At 51.9% G+C, this 15864-nt stretch overlaps 1 protein-coding gene across 6 annotated transcripts in view; it reads right to left on the reverse strand.

Moving 5' to 3' along the window:
* Positions 1-15864, reverse strand: part of RAP1GAP2 (RAP1 GTPase activating protein 2) — a 216144-nt gene that overhangs the window by 172562 nt on the left and 27718 nt on the right. For 3 of the 6 annotated variants that reach the window (XM_059669104.1, XM_059669102.1, XM_059669109.1), the window contains one exon: positions 3291-3326. The exons of 1 other annotated variant lie outside the window; for it this stretch is intronic. In XM_059669104.1, coding sequence (XP_059525087.1) covers positions 3291-3326 — 36 coding nt within the window. Of the gene's footprint in view, positions 1-3290; positions 3327-9165; positions 9292-15864 lie in introns of those variants that run through there. 2 more of the 6 variants (XM_059669105.1, XM_059669106.1) reach the window with 2 other exon arrangements.

Below are 15864 nucleotides of genomic sequence, written 5' to 3' on the forward strand. Positions count from 1 at the left end.
ACCTTATTGTTTCCCAAAGCAGCTGCACCATTTTATACTGCCACCAGCAACGTATAAGGGCGGCGATTTCTCCACATCCTCACCAACACCTGTTATTATGTCTTTTTTATTACAGTCATTTGAGTGGGTGTGAGGCAGTATCTCACTGTGGCTTTGACTTGCGTGTCCCTGATGGCTAATGATGTTGAGCATCTTTTCATGTGCTCATTGTCCATGTACAGATCTCCTTTGGGAAAAGGTCTCTTCAGATCCTTTGCCCGTTTCTTAATTGGGTTGTCTTTGTATTATTGAGCTATGAGAGTTCTTTATGTATTTTAGGCACAAGCTCCTATATGTGATTTGCAAATATTTTCACCCATTCTGTGGGTTGTCTTTTTGCTTTCTTAATGGTGTCCTTTATAACACAAAAGTTCTTCATTTTAATGAAGTTCAATGTATCGATTTGTTATTATTGTTGTTGCTTGTGTTTTTGGTGTCACATCTTAAAAAAAAAACCAATGGCTTCTTTAAGGCCACAACTATTTCTATCTATGTTTCGGCTAAGAGTTTTTAGCTCTTACATTTAGGTTTTTGATCCATTTTGAGTTCATTTTTGTATATGGTGTGAGAGAAGGGCTCAGTTTCATTCTATTGCATGGGGCTATCAGTTGTCCCAACACCATTTGTGGAAAGACTATTTTTCTCCATTGAATTGTCATGACGCACTCATTGACAATCAATTGACCACAAATGTGAGGGTTTATTTCTGGACTTGGAATTCTATTCTATTGATCTGTATGTCTATCCTTGTGCCAGTACCAAACTGTCTTGATTACTATAGCTTTGCAGTAAGTTTAAAAATCATATTATTCTTTTTCAAGATTATCCTTGAATTTCCATATGCATTTTAGGATCAGTTTTTCAACTTCTGCAAAGAAGGCAGCTAGGATTTGATGGGGATGGGTTTCCAGTTCCCGTTCAGACCTTCCCAACCTCTACTCCCTCTCCTCCCCCTGGGTTCCCTGAGGCACCCTGGAATCTTTTCCATAAATTCCATCTTTGCCCTAGCCAGTTTGGCACAGGGGATAGAGCGTTGGCCTGCAGACTGAAGGGTCCCAGGTTCGATTCCGGTCAAGGGCACATGCGTGGGTTGTGGGCTTAATCCCCAATAGGGGCATGTAGGAGGCAGCCAAACAATGATTCTCTCTCATCTTTGATGTTTCTATCTGTCTCTCCCTCTCCCTTCCTCTCTGAAATCAATAAAAATACTTTTTTTAATTTCCGTCTTTTGCTTAACCAGATTAAACTGGGTTTTGTTTCTTACAATCAAAAGAATCATAACCAAGTATAATAGGAACATGGTCCTACACACTATCTCAAACAACATCTCAACACCACCTCTCCAGGCCTAAGCCCTCAGACTGTCCCCCACGTGCCCAAAAACCCACTGAGGTCCCAATCTCAGCGACGGCCCTTGACCCCAGCCCTTCACTGCACCCTGTAACTAGTTCCTTTCCAGGTTACATATATCACCTTCACCAGTGAAAGCAAACATGCCCTCGATACATGCTTGTGAAATTGAACAAGATGTCACAAGACAGCACCACAAAATAGACACGTACCACTCTACATGCCTTAGTATCTCCACTTCATGCCGCATATCTCATCCAATAGGCAGATAAGGAGCTCTAGGAAGGCCACTGTCGTGCTGTTTGGACAAAGGCTACAGAAACTGAAGTCCAGAGGAGCTATGCCATACCTGAGAGTGACTGGCCCTGAACACTGGGCTGTACTATGTGCATCCCATGTACATGCACTGGTGGGCCCATTGTCCAGCCCCATCTTTAAAAGCTGCTTTAGAAGACACCTCCTTGCCCAGACAGCATGGCTCAGTGGTTGAGCGTTGACCTATGAATCAGAAAATCACAGTCCGAATCCCGGTCAGGGCACATGCCTGGGCTGCAGGTTCGATCCCCAGTGTGGGGTGGGCAGGAGGCAGCCTATCAATGATTCTCTCTCATCATTGATGTTTCTATCTGTCTCTCCCTCTCCTTTCCTCTCTGAAATCAATAAAAATGTATTTTTTAAAGAAGCCACCTCCTCCTGCCAGTCTTCCAGGACTGACTGCTCCCACTGCACCTCTGACGTCAACTCTACAAAGAGACTAAAAGCTCCCCGAGGGCAGGAACAGTTTGCCATGCATCCCTGCCCTAACTGCCCACCCTCACCCTTCTGAACAAAACCTCATTTTTGTGGGAGGCCTCATTTTTTACCGCTTCATATGCCAACCCTCAAGACTGGCTGTGCTTTGCCCAGAGACCTGTACCCAGGGCATACACAAGCAGTGCTGGCAACTGAACGGCAGGGCAGAGGAAGGCTGGCCTGGGAAACCTTTCAGCCAAGATGCGGGAGTTGTAGGCAGAAGGAGCTGCCTTGAAAGGGGTGACTTCTCATGCGTGAGCTAATTCCCCTGCCGCAGATAGTATTTTGAGCTAATGACCAATGCTGTTTTTCCCTCCTAGAATTTCCCTCATTTTCAATTCACTCCGTTGGGGCAGGTGATGGGTCAGTACTCATTGCCCAAAGGAGGGATGCAGACGGAAGTGACTTTTGTTGAAGTCTCAGGGGGGAAAGAGGACCAGGATGCAGACAAGATTGTTTGGCCAGAAATACGGCGAGAAAAGGAACAACAGCGGCGAGGAGGAGCAGTGGGGGGTTCGAGCAGAGAGGTGTGTCTGCTCAGGGCTTCCCAGACAGACAGGCAGACACGCATGGTAAACGGAGCAGATAATTCCCAGTCCCAGAATCTGGTGTTGGAAGCCTCAGAGCCCCAGGGCCAGGCCGCCCAGCATGGCACCATCTGGTACCGGATGACTCAGTAACCTACTGCTCACGCGCACACCGGGCTGTTTCATGCTGTCCGAGGATTACATAGCACCGTCTTTAGGTAGGTGGGCATGCCAGACAGACAGCCCGTAGGACTAGGGCTTCACATAAAAACTAGGGAGGGAGAAAATGCATTTCTCTTTCTTACACCCCTAAGCTGTAGGCTGAAGGTCACGGCGCTAAACAGTCAGTCCCACCACTCTGGTGCTGCTGCTACCTTTCCAGCATCTGCTACCCAGATACGCCAGGGAGCAAGCGCCTGACCAGCCTCCTCCAGGCCAGAGGCCCCCAGACTGAGGAGCAGAGCGTGACAAATGCAACAGCCCCACCCATGTTTCCCACAACTTACGGGGAAACCAGGGCCCCAGAAGAGCTCTGGTTTGCCCTCATCTCTGACCTCTACATAACAGGAAGTGGCTACTTACTTGACCTTCAGGCCTGCCAGCATGGTCTTGTCGATCCTGCCAAGAGAAAAGCAAGGGCTTCGGTCAGTGCCAGGACTGAAGGCTCCCCCGGAGCACCTGCAGGCGAGAGGTCCCTGGGTCGGTCCAGACCACCAGACGGACGGCGCTGCGGGGACGGCTGCTCCGGGGGGAGTTCTCCCCCAGCCCCGGCAGGGAGGGCGGTGAGCTCTGGGAGGGCTGGAGCCACACAGAGCCCTATGAGGCGGGTCCAGTTATTTTCTCCATTTTAGAGGTCAGGAGACTGAGGCTCAGAAGGGTAAAGTCAATGTCCGAGCCTGAAGCCAGGCATCCGACGCCAGACCAGGGGCAGTAAGCACTTTGGGCAGCCTCTCCCTTCATCGCCCCCATTCCACAGGGAGACTCTGAAACACAGACCCACCAGTCACTGGCAACTGGACATTCAGCACATCGGCACTTCCTAGGATTCTACTTTGAAAAGATGCCAGCACCCTCCCCCCCCCCACACACCTCCAGCACCAAGGGCCCTCCTGCTCTGGGAACTGCCAGTCCAGCCAAGGAGACAGGCCCCCTCCTGGGACAGCCCCGACTGCAGCTCTAGATGACGGGCAGGAGCTCAGCACAGGGAAGATCACGTTTGCGGCAGACTGTCCTGGCAGCCAGCGCCTCTGCCCAGCCTGCGCCTCTCTGGAAGACAAGGTGGCGCTGCTCAGCTTCTATTTTTACCCTCCACATATGTCAGCCCTTATGGCTAGGAAAGAGGCCCCTTTCTCTCCAGAGACAGGAAGGTAGGCAAGATCGCCACCGCTGGTGTCTCCTCTTGTTTAGGGGTCACAACCACTACTGTCACCATCAGTGTCACCACCATCAGTGTCACCACCATCACCATCAATGTCACCATCAGTGTCACCACCACCACCACCAGTGTCACCACCATCACCATCAGTGTCACCACCATCACCAGTGTCACCACCACCACCAGTGTCACCACCATCACCATCAATGTCACCATCACCATCAGTGTCACCACCACCAGCAGTGTCACCACCACCACCAGTGTCACCACCATCACCATCAATGTCACCACCACCACCAGTGTCCCCACCATCACCATCAGTGTCACCACCACCATCAATGTCACCATCACCATCAGTGTCACCATTATCACCATCCCATCAGTGTCACCTCTGCATCAGTAACACCATCAGTGCCACCAAAATCACCACACCTACAAGATGCTTAAAACCCTGGAAAGTTCTTTCAGCCACCCCTGTCCATCCAGCTCAGATCTGCCACAAGCTTCTTCCCATATACTTGACTGCTGGGGCCATTGGGGGCAGGAGAGTGGTCTCAGGGTGGAAGTTCAGAGGGGAAAGTTCAGATGGGGTGCTCCTAAAAGCTTTTAAGGGAGGTCCCAGCAATCACAAATCAGCACCAAGTTGGGGGAAGGATCCTTTCACTCTGAGTGAACTCCCAGCACCCTTTTTTAATTTTTTTGCAAGCAATCAAATCCTATATAATAAAAGGGTGATGTGCAAATTGACCCTAACCACAGAACAACCAGTCACTATGACGCGCACTGACTACCAGGGGGCAGATGCTCAATGCAGGAGCTGCCCCCTGGTAGTCAGTGCGCGTCCACAGGAGGAGCGCGACTCAGCCAGAAGCCGGCTCATGGCTGGCCAGCACAGCGATGCTAAGGATGTCGAACTAATGGCTTAGAGGGCTCCCAGAGGGCTGTCTGACTGCCAGCTTAGGCCCGATCCTCCCCCCCCACCCCGGGGAGCAGGCCTTAGCTGGCAGGTGGACATCCCCTGAGGGTCCCCAGCTGGGAGAGGGCACAGACCAGGCTGAGGGGATCCCCCAACCCCAGTGCACGAATTTTTGTGCACTGGGCCTCTAGTATATAATAAGAGGCATTTCTATGGAAACAAAAGAAAAACAAAGGTTAATGATTGGAGCAGACTGTAATACTGGTTTCTAGGTTTGAAAGCAGGTAATCAAGACTTCTAGATGTCTGTCTCTAATCCTCTTCCGACAGAGTGACAGTCATAGTCTGATAGAGCCTCCTGGTCTCAGTGAGAATGTCTTTGGTGATCTTTTGCAGCTGGAACAGAGTGTCCAGAGTGGAGCTATTGTGGTGATTTCTCTGACGTCTACATCAAGCTGTCCCACCTGAGCTCGCATGGCCTTGGGAAACAGGCAGTGTTAGTTCCGTGTTTCCAATGGATGGGAGAGTGAAAATGCTAGTTTGGAGAGCTGCGGCCAAGTACTTAAAAAAAACTAGAAAAATTCAGGATCCAGGCCAGTTTACAGGTAGAAAAAAATTTTTAACTGCAAAGACAATGAACAGCACTGGAACCAAATATCCACAAAAGTATATGACAGTTTCTCCTGGAACCATCTTCTCTCTAAGATGACGCTCATTTTTATCAAAAACAGCCAAATTCAGACTAATTTATTTGCAAAATAAGTCTAGTTTCAATAAACTTGGCCTGATTATTTGTCTAAGTCCAGCAAGAATACTGTCAACCACATAGGCTCTTCTAACTCTGCTTTGCAGGAATTTTTCAGGACTCTTCAGAATGAATGTTAAAAGTCCTCTTAAGGCTAAGAAGCTAAGCCATGTTCTTGCCATCAGACTTCGCCGGCAGTACCTATAGACTTGGGGTTAATGCCTCTCTCCTCAAGGTCCCCAATATATCCTGAGCTTCTTACTTTGCAACCTTCGTTTCTTATCTGGAAAGACTATGTACTGTGAACCAAGGTAAGCAAGTTATCAAAAGTAAGCTGAAGCCCTGACCGGTTTGGCTCAGTGGATAGAGCCTCAGCCTGCAGACTGAAAGGTCCCAGGTTCGATTCCAGTCAAGGGCATGTACCTTGGTTGCGGGCACATCCCCAATAGGGGGTGTGCAGGAGGCAGCTGATCGATGTTGCTCTCCCCTCGATGTTTCTAACTCTCTATCCCTCTCCCTTCCTCTCTGTAAAAAAAAAATCAATAAAATATATTTTTAAAAGAAAAGTAAGCTGAAGCAAAATTAGAGTTTGGTTTTCTATCTCTGCTAAAAGGACTATTGGTCTGCTACTGATACTGTGAAAAAAATTTCTGCCTAGAGAGCAAAGACTCGATATTTTGTCAAAATAATTTATGTTTTATGTTGTCTTAATCGGGTCCTTGATTATTTTTTTTAAAAAAACTGAATCTCCTCAATAGTAAGAACTAAATTTTGCTAACAATTATGTCAACTTCTGTGTTTTCCTTGAAATCTTTCATTGCCACTTTGGTTAAATGGATGATTAAGGATTGCTTCATCATGACTTATGATCCTATTTAGTCAAATGTCTAAACCTCTTGATATATTTTGACAAACTTCCTAAAATTTAAATTGTAAGTAAGAGTCTTGACGTGGGAATAACTTTGGGGTGTTCCGGAAGGGCCCCTGGGACACCTCAAAAGCTTTGTTTTCCCATACCTTTTTATGTCAGTTCCCAATAGCAAAACAAGCCACGCCCCATGGCTCCTGGCCCAAGTCCCTCCAGCTTCTTCGCCACATGTCTCCTGGACCCCATCCTTGGGGCTTCCGTAACTGGTCCCCTAGGGTCTCATTGGCCCCAACCCCTTCTGGGATGCCGACCCTCCTCCTCTCCCATTCAACCCACCATTGGAAGGTATGTTGGACCCAGGAGTCAGATCCCCAAATTCTACTGTAGAGAACTGTAACCCTGTTCTTTGTAACCCTGAACAATAAGCCCTTACATTTTACATTTTCTCAAGGAGTCTCTTAATTCTTCCAACATCCCTGTGCTGTGGGTAAGGCAGAAAGCCCCCACTTACACATGGAGAAACTGAGACCCAGAGAAGGGAAGTGTCCCATCTGAGTTCCTCAATGAGTCAGGGTGGAGTCAGCACTGAACCTGCACTGCTGGCGTGGCACCCACTCAGCCCAACCCCCGCACCACCCGCCCGCACTCTGGTCGCAGCACCCCGTCCTCCCCACATCCACACCTCCCAGCAGCCTGACCCATACAGGGTTCCCACGCTGGGGCGGGGCCCGGGAGGGCGGGGCCTATGGCCTTGGCAGGGCTGAGACAGAAGATGGGGCAGTGGCTGTGACACGGACTTTTCCCTTCCCAGAAGCCAAAGTCCCGAGGTTCAAAACCTTCTCCCCATCCCATTCGCTCCCACCTCTGGTCTACCTCTGGCATTCAAAGGGGCTTTTAAAGTAACCACCCCCGAGATTGCGCTCACTGTCTGCAGTGGACCAGGCTCCACAAAGCTGTAAATTAGCCCCTAACCAACTGATATCCCCTCCCAGCTGACAGCCATGCCCAGATGACACCCACCCCAAACCTCCAAGCCTACCAGGAAGCCCTGCCATTCTCTCAAGCTCAAGTCCCCAACCAAGTGGACAAAACGCCTCACTTAATCATTCCGTAAGCATCTCCTGAGCCCTCACGCTGTGCCAAGCACAGTCCCTCTCTCTGCTCCACCGTGTCACTGCCGGGGCCCAGCCCTACATGTATCCCCGCCCAGCCTCGCACACGGTCCCTGACCAGGAAGCAGACTAGGGATTTGAACACAAACCCCAGCCTCAGGACAGCAGCCCTTGGTGTGAGTGTTGGGAAGGCCCATGAGCAGGCACCGGGCCACACTGGGCCACTCCTGGCAACTCCTCGGTCCTCACCTGCCAAACACGGAGCACCCACAGGCCCTCCTCCAGAGGACGGGAGGCCAAGTGCTTTCGGGGCGGGGAAAGGGGAAACGGAAAGCTGCATGCATATGGGACCAAGGAACCAGCCAAAGGACAGAGCCCTTCCATTCCCAGCCGCCCAGGCCTCCTTCCCGGTCTCCCTCACGTCTTGGGCTCCCCATCGCCCCCGAGCTTCTACACCAGGACACCCCCGGACACCCTCTCTACAAGAGCGGGAACCTGACTTTGACAACGCCCCAGGCCCAGAAGCTGAAAGGAAACCGATAATGAAAACCACTAGACCCCCGCTCCCCAGCTGAGGAGACGCTGCCAGCAGCTGCTGACCAGACAAGCCTTTGACCTCCATCTCCCCATGTTCTGGCCCCTGCGGAGGAAAAGGCCTATTCTTTGTCCCGGACAGTAACTTAGAGGCAAGAGGTGGCCCAGAGCGCCAGGCAAGAGGCTTAGCACAGACCCAGCTGCTCAGGCTGGGACAGAGCTAGGATTGGCTGTCCAGGCTGAGGGACAGAGGGGAGGGACCTGGAGATGCAGGCCTGCCCCCTCCTCTCACAGCTCACCCCCTGCAGAGAGGAGGCAGCCCCAAGGTCAGCAGGCCACAGGCTCCTTCTGCCACCAAGTCACAAAGAGGACACAGACGGGAGCGTTACACACATGCACAGACAAGCACACACACAGGTACAGAACGCCAGAGGTACAGACTGGCACCGGCTCGGAAACAAAGGGCATGCACGTGGTCTCACCCACAGACACACCCTCCCAGCCAGGCACACACCTCACACACAGACACACGCTTCACGCACAATCTCAGGCACGCACACACATGCACAATCATCACAAAGGTGCCTACACATAAATGGGAACACATCACACACACACACACACACACACACACACACACACAACCCGTCACCACATACACTGGCTCCAGCTCCAACCTTCCGACTTCCCTAGAAGATTATACCCAACAGACGGCGAGGAAAAGCTTACAGTGTCTGATGCCCCCGCCAGGATCCTCCATCTCCATCAGCTGGCATTAAAAGTGCCCCCCACTGACCCAGGGTTCAGGCATAACCTGAGGTCCCTGTACCCACAGCCACCCAGAGTGCTCAACAAGACTGCTCAGCTAGCCACCCCGTCCCTTCCACCACCCCCAACCTGTCACCCACCATCCGAAGCCCCCGAAGGACACGCTGCGCTTCCTGCCGAACATGGTCGTGGCCGCGGGGCCCCAGGTCCAAGCGATGTCCCTGGGGCTGTCGGCGAGGGGGTCTCGGTGCAGCAGCCTCAACGGGCCACCAGTGTAGGGCAGGGCGCCCAGCGTGACACCTCCCCCATGGCCTGCCCCCCAACCTGTACTTCCTGTGGGTGAGGCCACAGGGCCAGGAGGTGTGTCCTGAGTTCTGGGAGGCACCGAGGCAAGCAGGGGAGGTTGAAGAGGGCAGCTTCCCCACGCCCAGAGGAACTCGCAGCTCCGGAAAGGGCTCGGCTAGCAGATTACACCACAGCCCGAGCTGGCAGCTCAGCCCCAAACAGCCCTGGCTTCCCAGAACCCGAAGGAGGGCCGTGGATCCCCACCCTGGGCCAGGCCAGGAGAGGAAGACCGGGCTGGGAGACTGGGGGAGCCCTGCAGACGGGGCCCCTCACACCCACTGTCCTAGATGGGACCTTTGCCTTCCTGCTCCACCATGGCTTAGCGCACACCAGGAAAGCCAGCTTCACACATGTAATGATTCCTGCACACCTGTGGCATGGGACGCATGCATGTGCACATGCATGCACATGCTCCGCCGGTACATATAGGCACATGCATGCTCACATGTGTGTCATTAGATGCACACACATGTACACCGATACTGCACACTCACATGCAAGTTCATTAACAGACACCTGGACACACATGTCTGTATATGAGACATGACACATCTTATACACATATAACTCCCCATCAGGCACAGGCTCACACATGGATGAAGACACACATACATGCATCATATGTGATGCTCACATATGTGCATGAACTGGCTCAGGAGTGGGCAGGAGAACTCAGCCCAGGCACACACTCAGATGGCAAGCACGCCTGCAACATACATTCACAGGTACCCTACGCGGGCACAGATCAGCACTTCCCAGACCCCCTCACGTGTCTAGGCAGAAGCCAGCAGTGCCACACTTCATGCAACAGGGTGGGAGGTGGCACCTGTGTGTAGTGCTCTTTCCAGCTGGAACTGAAGGCGGGCCCCCACCTCCTCGTGCACCGGCGCTGAGCACGCCAGGTACACAGTGGGCGCTCACCGAAACAGCCCGCGGTGGGCGTGGCACCTGCACTGGACCAGACTAGGGTAGGGGGACACAGAAGGGGCGCCAGGCCCTGCCCTGCCCCCAAGCAGCGGGAAAGGGAAACAACGCTGCTGTGGCTGCCACCAGTGGCCTCTCTCCCGGCCCCTCTCCCCGCAGCTTCCTGTTTGGGGGCCGCTGCTACTGGGGGAGTCAGGTCCTTGCTGTGGTGCCGCAGGGCCACCCCCAGGTTGTGGACAAATGGCACAGACATTTATACTTTCTTGACTCCTCCAGGGGGCACGGGCAGCAGCCTAGATGGGCCGTGAGAGCAGCTTCGGGGTCCTGACCCAGCTCAGGGCTGTGAGGGGCAAGTGTGGGACAGCTGGCCTCTCAGCCGGGCCGGGTGGTCCTCAGCTCCGGCCACACCCTCCGCCCACCACCAGGAGGGGAAGGATCACATGGCTCACCCTCTGGCTTGCATCAGAACACTGGCTCCCACACCCAGGGGATGCTGAACAGGTACCACGGTCACCTTGGGTCCTGCCTGCCCTCCATCCATTTGGCCTCTCTAAGAGCAAAGCAGCTCTGCTCCGCCCACCCGCGGAGCACCTGGCCAGGCCTGGCCAACCAGGACATCCACCCCCCTGGCCACAGAGACTGGCTCAGGGGCGGGCCGGAGACCTAAGCAGACCCAGTAGGACTCACTCGCAGCATACGGGACTCCCCCACCCTTACTCAGGGTGGCTAAACCAGGGGAGGGAGAGCAGACCTCACAGCATCTCGGACTTCCTCGAGGCCGCTGAGATCTGAGACCTTGGAGAGGCCAGAAGCGCCCATGCCCTCCCAGCTCCCCAGAGTTAGGGGCTGGAGAGTGAGAAGGGAGGCCACAGATGGATTTTAATTTGTTTTCCGTACGTTCTGGAGGGAGGCAAGAGCCATCCTAGTACCTCCCCCACTCTCCTCTCCTCAGCACTCAGTCCCCCAAGTTTTGGAGCCGCGTGCCCTCCAGCAGGTTATGTAACTTCTCTAGGCCTCCGTTCCCTCCCGTATAATATAGGGTGGCTGCCACGAACCCCACAAGATTACAAGTGGACATATACACGTAGCACAGGGCTCCCACGCCGTTATGGGAGCCGTTATAATTATTATCTATTATGATCCCATCGCCTCCCTCGGTCCTGTTCAGCTTCCTGTCACCCCTGCTCTGACCCCTCTTCTGAGTGGGGTGGCCAGTGAGGGAGAGATTGTGAGTCAAGAGAAAAGAGAAGCTCTGTGAGCCAGGCCCAGCCCTCCTGTTCCCCTTAGGCACAGCCCAGCTTCCTCCCAGCCCTCGGCTGCGTCAGCATGCGGGAGGTCAGAGCGGAGATGTGTGTGAGTTACTGTGGACCAGCACCCACCTAACAGCCCAGCTCATTTCAGTCTCACAACCACCTGTGAGACGGTACCACTGTTACCCCCATTTTACCAGCGGGGACACCGTGGCTCGGAGAGGTTAAGGACCTTGACAAAATCGATCTGGCGTGATGGTGGCACAGCTGGGTAGCTCCAGGGCCCACGTTCTCAACGGCGGTTCCACACGGTGATCTGCTGCAGTGGGGCCGACCAGCCACCCAGCTGCCCCGTGGATCCTGACGCCTACAGAGATGCACAGGGGGTGCAGTGCCCATTTACAGATGGAAGATCTGAGGCCCTGAGAAGGCAACGCTCAGCTCAGCAGCTGGAAGAGGACAGTGGTCAAGTGGGAAAGTCTCCCAACACCTGGCCAGACAGGCTCCTGCCCCGCCCCCCCCCCCCCCCCCCCCCCGCGCGGCCGCCCCTTGCCACTCCTCAGAGCCGACTTTGAGACTTTGAATCTCCCAGGCACAAGGCCCTGGCTTCCCTGGTGGAGGCCTGTGGGTGCTCCTAGTACCAGCTGAAGGGGCAAGTCCCAGCCAGAGTCCCTGCCCCAGGGCAGAGCTCCAGGGCACCCGCCCAGCTCTCTGAACAGAGCCGAGAAAGCCGGTTGGGATCAGAGGGGACAAGGCAGCCCGGGCCCCGGCCAGCGACCCCTCCACTGTGTCTGCCGGCCTTTGGGGGCAGGAGGGAAGGGAGAGACAGTGTGGCTTCCTCTTCGTGGGCAGCTCTGTCCTCACAGCCACCAACGGGGCTGAAAGATGAGACAAATTCCCTTCCCAGGCGAGGGGCTGAAGCAGTTACCGGAAGCTCAGGAAACAGATGCCCCTAGAGAGGCGGGCACATCATTCAGCCTAGATCTGCCCTGACTCCAGATCCACCCCGACTCCGGGCAGCGTGAGTCGGCACCAGAACTGACCAGGTGGGGCTCAGCCCTCCTCATAGCTCGGCCACTGCGTCACCTTGCGCAGGTCATGAATTCTGGGGGCTCCAACTGACTTCCCTCTGCTTCCTTTACAAGCCAGGTGAGAACAGAGGACACTGCTCACCAGAAAAACAGGGCACAGTGGCATGTAGAGCCAGCAAGCCCACAGGGGGTGGAATTCACACCTGGGCATGAGATAAACGACATCCAACACCTGCACTGTGATTTACAGTGCACTGGCCACTTCCCACGCTCATATCTCAAGGGCTAGCCTGAATTTCCAACTGTGCAAGTTCCGGAAAAAAAGGCAATGACAAAAAAAAACAACTACAAGAGCAGGACTCTAACACAAGGTTGCACAATTCACTCTGATCTGCTCAGTAATGCCAGCCCACCACGGCAACTACTAGCAATGCGTGGCCGTGGACCAAAGAAGCTACAAAATGTACTGTATTCCTTTTTAATTTTACATAATAATTCCGTATCACTTTTGTCCACCAGATAGTAAAGGTTATAAAAAACAAACAAACACACAAACAACCTTGAGCCCTGGCTGTTTTGCCTCAGTGTTTAGAGCCTTGGCTCAGGCACCAAAGGGTCATGGGTTCAATTCCAGGTCAAGGGCATGTACCTGGGTGTAGCTGGGTTGCAGTTTCAATCCCCAGCCCCAGTCGGGGTGCGATGTGTCTCTCTCATATTGATGTTTGAGTCTCTTTCTTTCTCCCTCCTTCCCTCCTTCCACTCTGTCTAAAAAAAATCAATGGAAAAAAATGTCCTCGGGTGAGGATTAACAAAACAAAAAACAAAACTGAAAAACAACCTTGATAATGGTGTGAGGATATAAGAAAACAGGAGGCACCCCCACCAATGTGTGTAGGTATTTGGCAATATCAAAATTTTAAATGCGCATACACTTTGTGCCAACATTTTTAGAAATTTATTCCACAGGCAAGTTCGTACGAGTTGACAAGATCTATGCACACAAGTGTTAATTATATCACTGTAATAGCAAAATACAAAAAAAAATAACCTAAGTGACTGTCATTTAACTGTATTGTGGAACTAGCATACAATTAAATACTATGTAGATACTGAAAAGAAGGTAGAATTCAGATGTTACTATATAAAGATATCCTAAAAACTCATGCAGAATTAAAAACACACACAGAACAGGTCATATAGTAGAATCCCATGAATTTAAATAAATATGTAAATTCTCATGTTTACCTAGAAATTTCCGGAAGGAAACATAAGCAATGGTCCCAGGTTGGTTACCCTGAAGAACGGGACTGGAACTGGAAATCTAGGGCAGAGGGACTTTTTACTCTATGTCCAGTGCTGCTTGATTTTCTTTTTACCATGAACATGTTATCATGTCATGATTTAAAGATTAAAAAGTGTTAATTATATGAATGGTTTGTTATAGAAGGAGGAGTGGGGAGAAGAAGAGGAGGAGGAGAAGCTACAAGCCTTTAAAACCTTCTTAAACTAGCCCAGCCTGTGTGCTCAGTTGGCTGGAGCGTCATCCCGTGCGCATAAAGGTTGCAGGTTCAATTCCGGGTCAGGGCACATACCTAGGTTTCAGTTCAGTCCCTGATTGGGACCCATATGGAAGGCAATCAACTGATGTTTCTCTCTCTCCCCCTTCCTCTTTCTAAACATGTCCTCAGGTGAGAATTAAAAACACACACACAACAATAATAAAACACACACACACACACCCCTTAATTATTTGACCATTTGGAGCTCAAACTGACTCCAGTCCTGGGACATGGGACCAGGGACCACCTCTTCTACCCCAAAGGGAAGTCGTGAGTCTGCCTTGCCCCAGAAAGGGAGGACCAGGGTCTCTCCCTCACTGTCTGACTCCAAGTGGTTCTTCCATCCACTCTGCTTTTAAGCAAAGTTTGTGCTTCAATCTTAAGAAAACCCAAGGGATGAGTGCCAAGTTGTACTTTCAATGGCCTCCACCAGGGTGTTGTAGTAACTATGAAACACTGGGAACAACCCACATACCCAACAGTAGGGGGCAGGTTACAGACAGACAGCATCTCCCACCATCAGAGCACCTCTCAGCCAGTGCAAAGTACCAGTAGGTGTGGAAATATAAGTAATGACATGGGAAGAGAGTTACAGAAAATTCCTGAATGAAGTGAAACAGGCTACCTCAAATGCTCAGGGCCATATTGTTCAAGGGGTGAGATCAAGGATCATGATTTTTTTTTTTTTCTTCTTTGTGCTTTTCTGAATTTTGTAAGTTTTCTGAAATAAATAAGTCTTCCTTTTATAACTAAAAAGGCCACACACTATTTAAAATGACAAATAAAAGGAAGCAAAAGGAGACAAGAAAGGGGATGGGCCCCGTGTTATAAAATAGTGGTTCTAGCCCTAGCTGGTTTGGCTCAGTGGGTAGAGCGTTGGCCTACAGACTGAAGGGTCCCGGGTTCGATTCTGGCCAAGGGCACATGCCTGGGTTGCGGACTCAATCCCTAGTAGGGGACCTGCTGGAGGCAGCCGATCAATGATTCTTATCATTGATGTTTCTCTCTCCCCCTCTCCCTTTCTCTCTGAAATCAATAAAGAAATATATTTAATAATAATAATAAATAGTGGTTCTAAAATGCACGGGGCGTGAGAACCACCTGGGTCTTAAATAGTATGGGGTCAAACCCCAGCCCTGCTGCTTTGCCAGCAGTGTGACCTGAGGCAAGTTACTTAACCTCTCTGTGCCTCAGACCAGATTCCCCACCTCTAAAGTGGGGATACTAACAGTACCTACCTACGAGGGCTCTTGCAGGGCTAAATGAGTTAATACGTGTTAAACCTTCGGAGCAGGGCCAGGTATAGATCTATCGTCGTGTTAGCTGGTGTGAGGGCTAAAATTATGACTCCATCATTCTGGGGGTGGGGCCAGGAAACCTGCTCCTTTAACAAACTCCCCAGATGATTCTGCAATCAACTACAATACTGCCACCATCACTGGAGTCATCTGTAGGGAGGCTTGGCCACTAGTTGCTGTCTGAAGGGGATTCTTACTAAGAGAGATCACGAAGCCAGCTCTTCGCTCTCCCTCCATCCGGCTGGGTCACTCCAACCCTTCCCTGCCATTGCAGAGCCTCTTCCTCACCAAGATGGGCCAGAAGGTGGCCATCGGCGCCCCCTGCAGGCATGTTTGTGTAGTGCAAGGAGGAAAAGGGGGCGTCTTCTTGCTGGTGTTTGCAGCCGCATTGCCCTCTAGCAAAAGGGATTGAGGGGTGGGGGAAGTCTCTGT

This window comes from Myotis daubentonii, chromosome 16 (genome assembly GCF_963259705.1).
Source record: "Myotis daubentonii chromosome 16, mMyoDau2.1, whole genome shotgun sequence".
NCBI lineage: Eukaryota > Metazoa > Chordata > Mammalia > Chiroptera > Vespertilionidae > Myotis > Myotis daubentonii.